The sequence below is a fragment of the Acomys minous genome (assembly GCF_964271855.1).
Source record: "Acomys minous genome assembly, chromosome: 6".
NCBI lineage: Eukaryota > Metazoa > Chordata > Mammalia > Rodentia > Muridae > Acomys > Acomys minous.
In genome coordinates, this window is record NC_140487.1 from 105,466,020 (window position 1) to 105,481,740 (window position 15,721).

The 15,721-nt window shown below is 54.2% G+C and overlaps 3 protein-coding genes across 4 annotated transcripts; all 3 read right to left on the minus strand.

The window, feature by feature from the left end:
- Nucleotides 1–24: 24 nt before the first annotated feature.
- On the minus strand, nt 25–5,269 carry DCDC2B (doublecortin domain containing 2B). 2 transcript variants are annotated; one of them, XM_084785866.1, is made up of 9 exons: nt 4,815–5,269; nt 3,223–3,274; nt 2,778–2,854; nt 2,434–2,565; nt 2,019–2,165; nt 1,866–1,911; nt 1,187–1,322; nt 505–608; nt 25–300 (listed from the first exon to the last, which is right to left on the minus strand). In XM_084785866.1, the coding sequence occupies exons 1-9, from the start codon at nt 5,063–5,065 to the stop codon at nt 205–207; spliced, it is 1,041 nt and encodes a 346-aa protein (XP_084641992.1). In that variant the 5' UTR covers nt 5,066–5,269; the 3' UTR covers nt 25–204. The 2 variants fall into 2 exon arrangements, with proteins under 2 accessions (XP_084641992.1, XP_084641993.1); XM_084785867.1 differs by lacking the exon at nt 1,866–1,911.
- Nucleotides 5,270–5,631: 362 nt separating this feature from the next.
- On the minus strand, nt 5,632–8,635 carry IQCC (IQ motif containing C). Its single transcript, XM_084785702.1, has 5 exons — nt 8,435–8,635; nt 7,856–7,999; nt 7,105–7,267; nt 6,806–6,906; nt 5,632–6,710 (listed from the first exon to the last, which is right to left on the minus strand). Exons 1-5 carry the CDS (start codon nt 8,474–8,476, stop codon nt 5,958–5,960), a joined length of 1,203 nt encoding a protein of 400 aa, XP_084641828.1. The 5' UTR covers nt 8,477–8,635; the 3' UTR covers nt 5,632–5,957.
- A 92-nt stretch (nt 8,636–8,727) lies between these two features.
- CCDC28B (coiled-coil domain containing 28B) lies at nt 8,728–13,433 on the minus strand. The gene is made up of 6 exons (XM_084785868.1): nt 13,325–13,433; nt 12,121–12,307; nt 10,431–10,597; nt 10,124–10,317; nt 9,891–9,913; nt 8,728–8,912 (listed from the first exon to the last, which is right to left on the minus strand). Exons 2-6 carry the CDS (start codon nt 12,282–12,284, stop codon nt 8,858–8,860), a joined length of 603 nt encoding a protein of 200 aa, XP_084641994.1. The 5' UTR covers nt 12,285–12,307; nt 13,325–13,433; the 3' UTR covers nt 8,728–8,857.
- Between the last annotated feature and the right edge of the window lie 2,288 nt (nt 13,434–15,721).

Below are 15,721 nucleotides of genomic sequence, written 5' to 3' on the forward strand. Positions count from 1 at the left end.
CGGTGCCTTTCTCAGGCAGGAATCACTTAAGGAAGTAGCCTCCACAGAACTTGCTGGGCTATGACTGGGGAGGGGCTGAGAAGGCCACACCCACGGTGAGCCCAAGGAGGAGGCATGGTTTCTCAGGAGCAGGAGCTGCTGGAGGCTGAGCCTAGCAGCTGCTTTTAGCGGTTGTCCTGGGTTTCTGTCTGGAGCTCTTGGCTCTTAAGGTGATGGCGCAGAGGTAGAGGGTGACACTACAGCTCGGGGCCCAGGCTGGTGTTGAAGGGACAGGGCTTCTTCCACTGTCTCTGCTGCCCCCTGGTGGACGGGTGGAGACACAGTGCTCTCTGTACTGCCTTGTTTGACTGCCAGAGGCCCCAACCCAGAAATGGAAATTAGACCCCCTCGCAAGGAAAACGGGAAGCCAGGCTTTCAGATTTAGGTCCACCCAGTCACCGGGAAGATGTGTCTTGGAGCCCAGACTTTAGCTAAGCCCTCTGCCCATCTCAATGTAAGCCCTACCTGATCCGCGGGCTCCTCTATGCCGGTGTTTTCATCATCATCCACTTCCTGAGCCCCTGCTGTCTCCTTCCTTGGGTAGGGAGCCTCATACACTCCCTTAACTCCTGATAAGGAGGCAACATTAGCTGAGCCCAGGCTAGCCCAGTTCCTTCCCCTGAGCCTCATTCTCTACTGCCTCAGAGGGAAGTTCTCTACCTGCAGGCCAGAACAGGGCATCCGATCACTTTATAGGTGAATTATCTTTTCCCTTTACTTTTCAGATAAGTCCCTTTCACAGAAGCAAGGGACTGGGCAGGAAGGTGGCTCAAATACTAAGGGCTTGCCGTGTGAGCGTGCCATCCCTCGCTCACTGCTCTAGAGACCCATGTGAAGCTGGAAGGAGGTAACTGACTCCGCAAGGCTGGCCGCTGGCCACCGCAGGGGCCATGGCACTCGTGTGCACACACAGCCGCCGTGCTCACACACCAGTGAATGCAGGAAGCAAATAGAAGGCACAAGGGAGATGCGGGTAGAGAGAGGCACCCGCCTCCGCGGAGGCATCCTCCTGCGGCAGACATCCCCCCAACAGCAGCAAGGACCAGCCGTCCTCTTACATCAGAGGAGGACTGGTCTGAGTCCCTGCTCTCATAGCACGGGCAAGCACAGGGGTAGGGATGTGGAGGGCCAGCCCCAGGCCGCCTACCTGGTGCAAGCGAGAGAGTAGAGAGCTTGCTCTGTGGCTGAGTGGGCTGCTGGGATCTGGCATAGAAAGGGGACGGCTCAGTGTCCTCAGGCTCCTTTGGAGAGAACTGGGCTGCCTGGGCCTTGTGGCCCTGGGCCTACAGAAGGGACACTGGGTTAGAACCCCACATGTTGATTGTTCTCACCTCTCCTGCTCCCCAACCATGCCTCAGTGTGCCCTGCCGCAGGCTTAGGAGAGGGCATGTCCCATCCTCAGAGTCTGTATCCTTCCTGCCTGCCTGTGTTCCTGCTGGGCTCACTCTCCAGGCATAGTGCAGTCGATGCTGGCATTCAAAGATGCCCAGTGAACCCAGGCTGCTTTCTTCTCTTGTGCCCCATGGTCACTGCCTTGCCTGGATTAGAGGCCTGGGACGGGATGGTGAGTGAGGGTCCCCGAGCCTCGCTATGCCAAGTAGCCAGTTCCAACATCCAACCTCGTAAGGCATTTGGTGTGGCATGCGCCACTATGTAACTGTCAGCCTGAATGAGTGGTTTTTTGTTTATGTTTGTGAATGTCAGTTCCCTTCCCGAGAAAGGTGGAAGGAATCACTGCTGCACCGGATTGCTGAGCAGGTGCCTGGGGTAAGGCCAGGGTCCTCACACTCCCCTCACCCCATGCAGGTGTGCCCACGGTCACCTACCCCCTGCCTCTGCCTGTGGGATTTATACTTGAGGCCTGGAGGATACCTGCAGTGAAAGGAAGATTTGTGGTGGATAGAGGAGAAGACAGTCGTAGCTCCCAGGCCAGAGGCACTTCCTCTGCTGTGACCTGTGACCCTCCACCTCAAACATACCAGCAGCCCCTGGACAGACAGGGGCTGGGCACCAGCAGCTCCATATAGGGGAGGGCCTTGAACCCTTCTTCTCCAACAGCCACGTAGTAACGGCCATTCTCCAGAGCAGTCCCTGGGGGCAGTGGGAGCCCCTCCAGGGTGCAGAGTCTGGGAGGAGAGGTGATGAGGGCTGATGGGTAAGGAAAAGGCTGTTTCCTACCCAGTAGGCGTGGAGCTCCGTCAGGACCTTCTGACTCTGGTCCTCTGGGCAAGTTAGCCTAGGTTCTGCCCTAACTAGAAGGGCTGGGTTAGGGAACCCCTCTCCTGGGGCACAGGAGGAAGTCCCACTGGAGAGAACACACCTTCCCTTTGGCCTTTTTGACAAAAACACTGGGGTTCCTTGGGGGTGCCTACTCTTCCTTGTCCCCATACTCACGTGTATACAGCCCCACTCTGTAACCTGGCCTTCTCAGTCAGCAGCTTCAATACGGTTTCCCAGTCCTGGGGGGCAGTCTGGGGCAGCTTCAGACTAAAGGGGGGGCTCAGTAGGTCCCCATTCCTGAACACACTGAGACAAAGAACAGCCAGGTAAGGGGAAGGACCCCCAAGACTCCCTACACGTGAAAGGGGGCACGGGAAGCAAGTGTCCAAGAACCATTTACTGGCTGGGTTTTTTAGTCTTTCCACTTGTATTAGGGCCTCCTGGAGAAAGCCCGCTCCCATTCGCTTGGTCCCCTGCGGCACCAATCTATCCCTCGACTCCCTGTTGCTAACACTCACTGGATATAGCAGGGGGTGTCTGCTGCCAGCCACTGTCCAGAGGCCCCATCACACGCGTGGTGAGACCTGGGAGGCTCCTGAAACCAAGTGAGAAGTTCAGGACTGCGGTTGGGCCTGGTTGGTTTAAGAAGATGGGGTGAGCAGGCAGGAGCCAGACATGACAGGGCAGCGAGTGAGCAAGGACTGCTCTGGTCACGGAGCATCCATACTCCTGTCCCCTGCCCTGTGTTTCACAATTTACTCATTCATTAGGGGATTAAGTAAAAGGCTGGGACTGCGCAGGAGTTAGTGTCCTGAAGTCCCAGAGGGTTCTGGAGAGGGTGTGATGTGATCCCTGAAACCGGCAACTCCTGCGGCATCTGGGAGCCTTTTCACCCACCAAAGTGGAACAGTCCTAGGAGGGATGGGACAAAAGAGGCTGCAGACAGTCTCCCCCAGGACGTACTTGTTGTGGTCGGTTCTTCCCACCGGGGTGTTTCCTTCCAGGAGGCAAATAGCTGAAAGGACAGATAGGTGCCAGGTCACCTTAAGGAAGTCTGGAACTTGGCCAGCCAGGATTATGCCCGGCATAGCCAAGACTCCATCATCACCAGGGCTGGTCTGAGGAGACCGTTCTGCAGGTTGACCTTCCCCTGACAACACTGAGAAGGGATGGGTATGGCAGCCCATGCCTTTAATTCTAGCACTCCTCTGGTTAGGTGGTGGTGGCTCACGCCCTTAATCCCAGCTCTTGGAAGCAGGCGGATCATTGAGGCCAGCCTGGTCTACAGAGTGAATTCCAGGACTACACAGGGAAACCCTGTCTCAAAAAAAAATCCAAACAGCAGGGTGATGATGGCACATGCCTTTAATGCTAGCACTTGAGAGGCAGAGGCAGGTGGATCTCTGAGTTTGAGGCCAGCCTGGTTTATAAAGCCAGCCCAGGACAGCCAGGGCGACACAGAGAAACTCTGTCTCCAAAAACCAAAACCAAAACCAAACATTTTTTTTTTTTTTTTAATTCTAGCACTCCAGAGGCAGTGGCAGGTGGATCTGAGTTTGAGGTCCGCCTGATCTACCTAGTGAGATCCAGGCCAGCCAGGGCTGCAAAGTGAGACTGAGATGGGAGGATGGAGTTTCTCAAATAGTCCAGGCTAGCCTCTATTCAAGGGGCAACAGAAGATGACCTTCAGCGTCTGGCGCCCACACCTCCCTGTCCCCATGTTCCTACGCCCATTTGATCTCCTACCCTCGCACCCCACCCCCACCCCTCCTCCCCAACAATCATTTGTCCATACTTTCTCCCTGCTGTAGCTAAGCATCTCGGCTAGGACCACACCCCTCTGCGGGATGGTGCCATCTTTCAGCTCCTTAAGCATCCCTCCTCACTGGAGCACTGTCTTCTTGATCCAGGAATGTGGGTATCTGAACCTGACTTAACATCGCTGAGTACCGAGAGGCAGGCTATAAATCCGGGAGCCTTTTAGGCAAACCACACTGTTGATGGCCAAGGGAAAGCCCTAAGCATTTTACTATAGTACAGACATTTCTCTACTCATAGGGTGAGTTTCCTTAAAAAAAAAAAAAAAAAAAAAAAAAAGACAGGGTTTCTCTCTGGAGCCCTGGCTGTCCTGGAACTCACTCTGTAGACCAGGCTGACCTCGAACTCAGAGATCTGCCTGCCTCTGTCTCCCTAGTGCTGCGATTAAACGTGTAAACCACTATGCCTGGTTTTAAAATAAATTTTAAAAAAGTAACTCCTAGGCTAGACAAACAAAAAACAGAGCAGAAAAACATCCAACTTGCAGAATTGTCCCCACAGGCTGCTCCTGGTTGTGGCGGACACACACCTTTGTCACAGAATGCAATCTGAGTTACAGCTCCACTTAATCTCAGTCACGTAGCCTCAGGCCGCTTTCTCAATGTGTTTCTGCCCTCGATAGTCCAGCCTCTCCTAGGCTTTTGAAAACTTGGCCTGTTGACTTGGAGGTAAGTCCCAGACACTCCGCTAACCCCACCGCCCTCCGCAGGCGCTTTGGCCTGCCCCAACCCACTCACTGGAGCTTGTGGAACCGTTCAAAGCCAGCAGCCACATACTGCCCTCCATGCTGTAAGTCGGCCAGGTCAGTGACAGGGCGGCCATCACTAAGGGTGTAGAGGGCACGGACAGCCAGAGGTGCTTGCACAGCTGATGTCACCTCATAAAGGAAAGCCTCCATGGTGGGGTAGCGGCGTTGGGTCACCACCAGCTGGTGGCCTGGGAAGAAGGGGTCCCCATTTCGATATACCAGCACCCTCTTGGCGGCCATAGTATATCCTCACTCACAGACGCAGAGCTGTTGCCAAGCAACTAAGCCAAGGCTGGAAACTGTGCCAAAGTTGGAGTCCTGCCCTCTTACTCAGGAATGTTTCAAGCACTTTGGAGAGGAGCACTTCCTTGCCCGGGGGTCTGAGATCCACCCTGGATGGGCCTCCAAGGAGCAGAGCAAGTATAAATCACCCTTTCCTCTGTTTTGCAGAGTTGAGACCAAACCTTAGCCCTTGTGTGTTTGGCCAGCGCTGGCACTGAGCTGTCTCTCCAGCCGGGCTGGTCACATTACAAAAAGACAACCTTGGGCTCAGTGAGAGGCAACAGCTCCCCACGCTCATGTCCAGGCTTCTCCAGGGTTTGAGCTCCTTTGAAGACCTGAGACTGAGGACAACCAGCTGGGAGGCTGCTCCCCAAGGAACATGGCTAACTTGCTTGGCCATGGCTGCTAGCTGGCTCTGGAGAGGATGCTCCCTGTGAGGGAGGTGAAGCAGATGGCCCACAATCTATCCTGCTCAGAGGCAGGAAATGAAAGCAGACAAGCTCAGAACCCGAGACACTTTTATTCTCCACAATCCCCCCACCCTGCTTACCCCAAGAGAGTGAACTCTGCTTTAAGTCACAAGCAGAGGCTAAAAGGGAAATGTCCTTCATCTTTCTCCTACTGTAACAGCCCAACCCGGCTGCTTCTCTCAGCCTCAGAGCTACCGATGGCCAGGGGCAAGGACAGGAGATACGGGTGGTACCAGGGAGGCAGGACAAGAAGCTGCATCCCTTGTCTCCTCACAGCATCCATCCCCTTTGGGACTCCTCTTCTCCTGGATGCCCAGGTCCTGCCTGATGGTGCTGCTCCTCGCCATCTGCTCCTCCACTCGTCCTCTCTCCAGTGGTCTTCACGTCCACAGCAGAGTCCTCTGCTCTTCCCATCCTTCCCGCCTAGGCTCAGCGGTCGGTCCATGGCTGGAACTGCTAGCACTGGGAGGTCGGCTCTTAGGTGCTTTAGTCCTTCTGAGAGCCAGGCTACCATGTTCATGCCCTGCCAAAGTCCTATCCTGAATCCTGTGGCCTTCCGAGCTACTCAGATCGTGTGGCCTGGCTCTTGGGCAGTCAGCCTCCTTGTAGCTTGGCTCTCTGGAGTATCTGTCCTCAGTAACCGGGTTTTCACAGAGTGTGGCCCTCTGTGTCACAGCCTTTCCAGAATAAGGACTCCTAGGCCTGGGGTCCCCACGAGTCTGATCCTCTAGGAGTTTCAACTGCTGACGGCAGGTTCCTTTAAAGGGCTGTTGTGTGTGGTCTGGCCCTTTGGTGACCCTGTCCCCTCCAGCCTGGCTCTCTAATGCAGGCAGCTGTGGTCCAGCCTTCTTATAGCAGAGTTCCCTGCCCTTAGCCCCAGCAGGGCCTCTGCCTATACTGGTTATACTGTCTGGGGATTCCTGGGGCTTCGGTTTGTCCTCCTGGCAGGCATCATCTGCACAATGTAGCTCTTCCATGGTCCTGTCTCTATAGGATTGAGTCTCCAGAAAGCAGCTTGATTGCAGCCAGGTGTTCTCGCAGGCCTGTCCCCGGGGGTTCAGGCACATGGTAGCAGGCTCGTCTCTGGTCTGGCCTGCTTCCGGGGATCTCAGTGTTTGCTTGAGAATTAGGTACTGTTGTTAGGAAAGAACAGAAGCTTGCTCAGGCATGGCAGAAGGCTCCTCCCCACCCCTGATGTGCTTAGACCGGGCGCTCCGTCAGTGCCTACCTCCTTCCGACTCCTGATGGCCTGTTGTAGCCATAGCAGTTCCATGGCCAAGTGGTTGCGCTGGTCCTGGAGCTCCTGTTGGCTCTGGGACAGTCCTAGATCTGTGACGTCAATGAAGGAGGACAGGAAGGAGAACGCCTTAAAGGGTAGACACGGGGAGCTAGTCTAGCCCTAGATTCTGGCAAACCTTCACTCCCATCGGGCAAAGGGGAGGAGGGAGAGGAGGGCGGCAACTGCTCCTGCACACCCTTTTCCTGTGTCAGAGTGGAGGCTGCGCCCCAGAGGAGGCTGGGAAGTACCTGCATCAGTTGCCATTTTGGAGACTCGGGTATCGCCGGTGTTCCTCTGGCTGGCTTTCCTGCCCTGCTCTGCCTGAAGCCAGGCGCTGTCATCTCTGCAAAGGCTTCCTGGTTTTGGGGGGCTCTTTTCTCTCTTCTCTGGGTTTGCTATGTTCTCTGCTTTCTAGGGGCAATGGGGTTTTGCCTTGTGAGAAATCAGAGAGGGGGAGAATCATGGGGCTGCCCCCACCCCCACCCCATGTCTGGAAAACATAGTCTAGTGGGCAAGTGGGTAGAACTAAAGACTGGCAAGTGAGGAAGAGATGCTGCCCTCTCTTTCCAATGCCTACTGAGACTTCCGGGCGAATGAATGGGGCCCAGCCTATCTTTACTCCCAGCACCTGGGGAGGCGGAAACAGAAACATCCACTGAGTTCAAACCCAGCTTGTGCTACGTCTCAAGTTCCAGACAAGCCAGGGCTACCGGGTGAGGCGCTGTCTGTACAGCGTTTTTGGAGCTGGCTGGAGAGATGGCTCGGCATATAAAGGAACGTACTGGAGGTTCAATTCCCAGCACAGCTGTCTGTAACTCGATTTCCAGAGCGTCTAACGTCCGCTTCTGACCGCTTGGGAGACGCCAGGCAAACACATAGAGTACAGACAGAGGGCAAAACACCCCCACACATAAAATAAATCTTTAAGAGGGGAGCTGCACCATTCCCCAGAACCCTGAACCAGGGTCGCCTTTCCTTTTCCTCTGGGGTGTGGACTACCTCTGGGAGAAAGATGGGCTTGGGAATGCAGCCTGCAGACCAACGAAGCGTGCCGAGGTCACCCTCGATCTCCCGTACAATGGCCTCATACTCAGCTCGAAGGTTCTGAAATTGACGTCGAACCAAGAAGCCCCGGATGCCGGCCTAAAGTGGAGAACAAGCAGGAGAGCTGCCTCTTAACATTTTTAGAAAAGGGGTATCTTGGCAAGCACGTTCGACTTTGTGGTTGTTAGCAGCTGGAGAAGCAAGTCCAGGGCCTTCCACTTGCTAGGTAAGCGCTCAGCCTCTGAGCTACACCACTAGCTCAAAAGGGAGAGGGCTGATGTTTCTGGAGAGGTCATTCCGGGGGATGCCGGGGAGTACACGGTCATGGGGAAGGTTTAGGCAACTCTGCTTAGGGCTCTGGCGTGGGAAGAGAGATGCTGGGCTGGACCCTCGTTCTCTATTCTAACTCTTCCCTAAGCACTCTCCAGCTCGGCATTCTTCAGTGTAGTGCGTGTAAGGGACATTTTGTGACCGCTGCATCTCGCCGGAAGGTCCCGGTCCCTGACCCAAATCCACTCGCAGCTCCATCCCGACCTGCAATAAGGACACCTTCCGAAGGAAGAGGTCGGGCTCCATCTCATCGCCAACCGTCCGGTGCTGTGCGTCGCCCGAATGCGTGCGCTTGCGCGGTGAACCTTTAGGCCGCGCCGCTTTAGGGCAAGCGCAAACTCAAGAGCTCCGCCCGCCGTTTCCAGGGTCATGTGGCAGGCTTTTCACGCTGACCCGCCCACACATCCGGGTCCGACCGAGGCCTTCTGCCCCCCGCCCCGCGCCCCCCCTCCCCCCGCGCCCGTACATGGCGCAGTGAGAGCAAGAACACTGAAGAGTTGCTTTTCAGTTTGTTTAATTCCAAAAAGTGCCCCCCACCCCATAGCACCTGGGGGGCTGCGGAATACCATCTCCAATCCGTAAAAAGTCACAGTTTGAAGGGAAGAAAAGAAGCCGACTAGGCGACACCTACGCCGCTGGCTGCTCCTCCGGCTCGGCATTCTCTGCCAGGTGCAGTTTCTGTCTGTGCCAGTTAAGGACTGTGACACATTGGACCCCAGCGTTTCCACCTGCCTCCCCATCCATCCTACACCTGTGTGTGTCCACTGTCTCCACACCAGTCCATAATCTAAGTAAGGATCATTGTTAAAAGCGTGGTGACGCATGCCAGCACTCAGGAGGTAGAGGCAGATGGATCTCTGTGAGTTCGAGGCCAACCTGGTCTATAGAGCTAATATCAGGATAGCCAGGACTAAAAGCTGAAAGGGTAGGAGACTATCAGATAAGTCTTGCTAGGTACTGGTGTCAGCTTCAAACGATTTTTACGCATGCCACAGCTTACACAGTGCGACTCTATCTCAAAACAAACTAAAAGATATTTTAGCAGTGTGTGAGCCACGGTCCCTATGTGCATTTTTTTTTCTCTCCTCCACCCGCCCCGTTTCGGTTTTAGCTTCTGTTGTTTTACATCTTGGCTGTCTTAGAACTCACTATGTAAATCTGGGCGGCCCCAAGCGCAAGAGACCCACTTGTTTGCCTCTGCCTCCTGAGTGCTAAAGTTTGCGCCACCACACCTGATGCGTTTTTCTCTTAGAATTCAGGGAAATTCTACATTCCTCTTCTCAAGTGGGGGCAGGCTGTGGCTAACTCTGTGTCAAGGCAGGACTGCAGGAGGTAGGAATGTTTGTTATGTGTGGCCACCTAAAGGAAGGCAGGAAGAAAGAAACTGATTTACCGCCCCTCCTTTCTTTCTTTCTTTCTTTCTTTCTTTCTTTCTTTCTTTCTTTCTTTCTTTCTTGTTTTTCGAGACAGGGTTTCTCTGTGTAGCCTTGGCTGTCCTAGACTCGCTTTGTAGACCAGGCTGGCCTGGAACCCACAGTGATCCTCCTGCCTCTGCCTCTGCTGGAATTAAAGGCGTGTGCCACCACGCCCGGCTCCCACCCCTCATTTCTTCCTCACCTGAGAGACTCCCGGACCCCATCAAGTCCCTTGGAAAGGATACATGGAATTGCTAAGGTCTTCTAGCTGCCGACAGAGGGAAAAGGAGGCTCTTGTCAGGGTACCCAACACAAACGTGGGTGCTCCGGGAAAAGCTCCACTAGTCCATTGGAGCTCGAGGGGCTCACAGCTCTTGGGTTCATGCCCTCCAACCTTTCACTAGGAATTTGGAAGCCTGCACCCTCTCCACCCAAGGCGTCCCCCGGATCTAAGACAGACAGCTTTTTTATGACTCACATTGCTGAGCAGCTGGTCCAGGTTGCGGTCAGCCATCGTCTTCTTCTGCTCCTCAGGCAAGCCCTCCGAGACGCCGTCTTCTTCCTCTTCTTCATCCTCCTCTTCCCCGCACACATCCAGGCTGAAGTGCAGTCTGGCCAACTTCTCCTGCATCTCCCGCACGTGCTCCAGCTGCTCGAAGGAGCATTCCTTCCCTGGACACCGCCTGAGTTTAGGAGCCAGCCTGGGACCCCTAGCCCCAGCATGCCGCCTGGCAGACGGGGACCCCAAAGCCCCACCCACAGAAGCACCCTGCCCCTGGACTTACCAAAGGCTTGCAGGCGGCCTGAGTGAAAGTCATTGAGCAGGTTCAGCAGTCCCCCCTCCATCTCATAGACATCGGTCACCTCGGTCAGGAAGGAGTGCTGCAGGGGGGTGCCTGCCGAGCCGCCCCCACCTCCAGCCAGAACCGGTCGGCACTTCTCCTTGCCCGCTCTGGGTAAAGTGGAACATGACCGTGGTCATGGGCGTGGGGACCTGCCAGGCACAGCCGGATCTCTCGTGCCACCTCTCTCTGCACCACCCTCCGCCCACTCACCAACACAAATGGATGTCTGTCCTCAGCTCCTGCCCTGAGCGGTGGGATGGGTCGAGGGGAAAGAGGGAATGACGGGAAGAAAGGAAGAGGATGCAAATGCTGCGGCCAGAGCTGCAAAGAGACTCCCTGTGGCCCCTATGGGTCTGGATAGGTGTCGCTGGGCTCAGCCTTTAGAGCATCCCCCTTTACTGTGAGGCACCTCTGGTCCCACACCTTCCGCTTTTGTTCCAGCGGCTTCCTGCAGGTGTGGCTCTGGCTACAGCAGGGTACCACATTCCACGTGAGTAACACTGAACACTGGCCAGCGAGGCCTTCCTTCTCCCTCCAACAGCCCTGAGCTTCAGATACAGCCTACTACGGCCATGCTGGTAGGCGCTTGCGCTTGCCAGGCAGATGGTATGGCGTCCCACAGGGGACACTGGTTTTATTTAGAACACTAGGGAAAAGGACACATTGTATTTATGGCAACAAATATGGACATAGGGTAGGATCCGAATAATTTTTTTTGTTTTGTCATTTTGAGATAGGGTCTAACTGTGCAGCTTTGGCTGGCCTAGAACTCACTGTGTAGACCAAGCTGGCCTCATAGGGAGCTACTGACCTCTGCCACCCAATGCTAGGATTAAAGGTTCCTCCTCACTAGGTGTTTGCTCCCTACGCTTCTGGAGCCTTTCAGTCAGTACCTTTGTTCTCATGGCATGCAAGGTTTTCAGCCTTGAGAACCCTCCCCTTGAGCCGGGCGGTGGTGGCGCACGCCTTTAATCCTAGGAGGCAGAGGCAGGAGGATCTCTGTGAGTTCGAGGCCAGCCTAGTCTACAAGTGAGTCCAGGACAGCCGAGGCTACACAGAGAGAGCCTGTCTCATTTTGTTTTGTTTTTGTTTTTTCAAGACAAGGTCTTGAAACCCTGCTTCAAAAATATTTTAAAAAAGAAAGAAAAGCCAGGTGGTGGTGGCGCACGCCTTTAATCCCAGCACTTGGGAGGCAGAGGCAGGAGGATCTCTGTGAGTTCAAGGCCAGCCTGGTCTACAGAGAGAGTTCCAGGACAGCCAGAGTCGTTACACAGAGAAACCCTGTCTCGAAAAACGGAAGGGAAAAAAGAAAGAAAAAGGAAAGAAAAACCTTCCTTCTTCAGTGTCCAGCAGCTTCCTCTCTCACATTCACTCACTCCCTTCGCTGTGTGGGTCCAGTGATCCCCCTGGCTCTCTCTCTCTCTGTGCACTTGAGGTCTCCATCACTACTGAATGCTGAGCCAGCACGGGGAAGGCATCAATCACTGCTTAGCGGCTAATGTCTGAAGGCTTTCCTTCTCACAGTGCTCAGCCCGTGGGGTGTGTGTGTGTGTGTGTGTGTGTGTGGGTGTGTGTGTGTGTGTGGGGGGGTCTCTGTTCTTGCCAAGCACCCCTTCCCTTCCGTACTCACCTTTTGAACTTGGCTCGTTGCTTGGGTGACGGCAGATGAGGGAGTCCCAGGGCCAGGGAACCACTGTGACTGGTGGGCACAGGGACTCTACGCAGTGTGCCTGGGGCCTGTGCTGGTTGGGTCAGGCAGGGCTTAGGGCTCCGTTTCTTCTTTTTGTCATCCATTGGGTGCTTGTTGGACCTCAGGCCTGGGAAGGAAAATAGTGAGAAGGCGAAATCATCCCTTCATTCAGCAACCCCCTGAGGACTGACAAGAAGGGTCTTCAAATTTGTCCTTTGTCCAGCAGTCAGGGGCTCTGTCCCCCTTGTCTGTACAGGGCCAGGTGCCAGCCTGCTGCTGGACTGTGGCTACGCATCTGAAGGACCCTCCCAGGCCACCGAAAGCCCCTTTGTTCCTGAAAGCCCCATGGGCCTGGAGTGGACCCCGGTCATCTTCCTCTTTTCCTGTTGCTGCAGCCCAGAATCTAGGGCTGGAGAGGACAAAGGTCACAGACAGGGTGGATGTGACTACGGAGCCAGCTGAGGGATCAGCAGTGTTTTAACTTAGTCCCACTGTGTATGTGGTAGATACTGACACTGCAGGAGATGCAAAGGGAGTAAGGTAGGGGCGCCTGGAAATGCCCTAGTGTCAAGCTGCCAACCATATCGGCCAGGAATGGCAGACTCATCACTTACATTACTGGCATCTCTCTACTACTTCACTTCAACTACACGGTGCCAGGGATGCCTAGAAACTCCACGGAACAGCTTCTCCTCTCTTCTTTTTCCCCCCGTTAGAAAATCTCTAGGGCTAGACCTCCGACAATGTCTGTAACTGTGGGACTTCCGAGCAGAGCAGCCTCACCTCCAAGTCTTGTCCTCTCCAGGGGGCGGGGGTCGGAACTGTTGTTAACTGGCTTGTGCACTTCGCTTCTGAGATGTGGAGGGTGGGGTGAGCACTTAAGCCAGCATGTGACAGCTGGGTGGCATCAGTGGGGCTGGGGTGGAGAAGGGAGCCGACTTCAGTCTCTCCGTACAGCAAGTGACCCGCTATGTGACCTAATGGAAGCGGCTGCTAGAGCCGCTGTCTGTGCTCAGCCGGGGAAGCTGTATCCATCAAAGGAATCGCTCAGTTCTCAATTCTGGCATCAAAGAAGAGCATCAGGTGTGCTACCCTGCCCCCTCCTTCGTCACTCCCTTACCACATCCCTCGGGGAGCTACTGACCTGGATGTTTGGGGTCTGGAGTGTGGAATGGTGCTTCTTTGCAATCTCCCTCCGCCCAGCTCTCTCTCTCCTCCCGGGAACTAGAGCTAGTGGGAGCTAAGCTGATTTGCATTTAAAGAGAAAGTAGCACTGTTTGGGTTCACAGGGAACTGACGGGAGGAGACTCCTCACGTTTACTAAACAGATCCTCTTACCCCACCTCCCACAGGAACTAAGAGAACTCAGTTAGTTGTGGGATAGGGATTTAAGAATACTTCCCTTTTCTTGTTACGTTGGCAGGGAATCCCTCACAAAATGGTGGTGGCTTTGTGTGCAGGAGTGGGTGATGGGAATAAATGAATGTGTGGGTATAGGCAAAATAGTACGTAAGAAAAATAAACAGCAGCCACCAAAAGAGACAAAGACAGCCATGTACACCCCAGTGCCCTGTTAAGCCTTTTATGTACATTTAATCCTTATAATCTTGAGACATAATTGTTATCCCAATTTTACTGAAAGTAACCAATTTTTACTCATTTACTGAGAAATGTCACTGTTCCGTCACATCCAGATACTCCAAGGCTGTAGGTGCTGATGAACTGGCAGGACCTCTTCCCACTGCCTACATAGGGAGAACCAGAGCAAACAGGCGCCCTGGCGACCTGGCAGGAAAAGGGACTTGTGGCTCCTGAAGGAGGCTGACCCAGAACTGTCGGCTGTAGAGCTGGCCAGGAGGGAGGTCTGATCAATGAGGCAGCTATTTAAAGACCTGGCAGAGGCTCCGGCTCAGTGCTCCAGAGCAGCAGCTGATGCCACCGGAGAGGAGGGAACCCTTAGCCAGGCTCCCCAGCGGCTCAAATTAAGACCTAGGAAACAACCATCTTCCTCCCCTCTCTTCCTCCCCCCAGCAACAGCAGGCTTCCCTGACCTGGGCCCCTAGCTGTTGGGTACCCAGAGGTGGTGTTTCTTTGGATGCCAACATAGGAATTTTCCTAGGTGCCTTTTAACACCCAGACAGCTCTAGAAAGCGGTATTAATTCAAAACTTCTGAACAGCTGAGGGCCAGAGGAAGGGCAGGACAACGGGGCTGTTCCTTTTCTCTTACCAAAGTGGCAGAAGGCACAGAAGCACCTCGGGGGTTCCTACCTTCAGCTACCTCCCTGAGGAGCCAGGAGAATTTGGAGAGCCTGCTGCATCTGGAAGCTCCTGAGTTGAAGCAGGAAATGAATCCCCTCCTGGAAGATCTTTGGAACCAATGTGGTGTGCAGTGCGCATGGAATATTATTAGTCTATTGCCTCTGGCTAGAAGGGGCCAAGGCATTGCCCTCCTGGGCCAGTGAGCTAGCTAGCATTGCTCCTATAAGGCTGAGCATTCACACCTTTTCTGCCTAACCAACCCAAAGAGAATAGGTGCTGGGTGATGTGGCCAGTAGGTTCCCTCCTACAGGAAAGCAGCTGAATTAAGGAACCAACAAGTCCCTGTGTAGTCCCTTGAGGAAGGCCAATGGCGGACCCCAGTGGCTTATTCTGTTCTCAGCTCTGCTTGAACACCGTCCATGGGTGCTTTCTTGCAGACTCCTAGGATGACACCTAAGCTCTAGGCATAAGCCTCGTCTCCTCCCTCACCCTCTCAGCACCTTGCACAATTGTAGGAAAACTGAGATCAGGTTCCATTAGCCCTCACCGGGCTGGAACTTGGTGTGTAGACCAAGCCGGCCCTGACCTGCCTGTCTTTGGGATTAAAGGCATGTTCTACCATGCCATGGTCAACTAGATATGAAACGAGGCCTTTTCTGCCTGTCCTTTTCAGAACCTCTCCTGCTTTAAAAGTACCCCCCCTTTCACTTATTAAAAAAAATTACACATAGTTGGGTGTGGTGGCACAGGGATGTAACCCCATCACTTGGGAGGCGGCGGCAGGTGGATCTCTTTTGAGTTTGAGGCCAGCCTAGTCTACAAAATGAGTCCAGGACAGCCAAGGCTACACAGAGAGACCCTGTCTAAAACAAAACAACAAAAAAATTACACATACTATATGCATACCTGTGTCTTAGGGAGAGCAAATGACAAATTGAAGGATTGACTTCTTCCCACCATGTGGGTGTTAGGGACAAACTACTGAGCTACTTGGCAGCCACCTGCCCACTGCATTCCCACTCTATTTTCTGTGAGATAAGGGCTCACTATAGCACCCTTGCTAAGCTGGACCACTACATGTGTAGATGCTGACAGCCTCAGATAGAGGAGATCTTCCTACCTTTCCCTGTAGAGTGCTGGGACTAAGGGAACGCCCCCCTCCCCCCCCATCCTCTGAGCTAGGGCTTCAGTTTATAACCCTAGTTGATGTAGCCTTGAACTCAAGAGGAACCCTGCCTCAGCCTTTCAGTGCTAGGATTACAGGTGTGCACCACACATTAT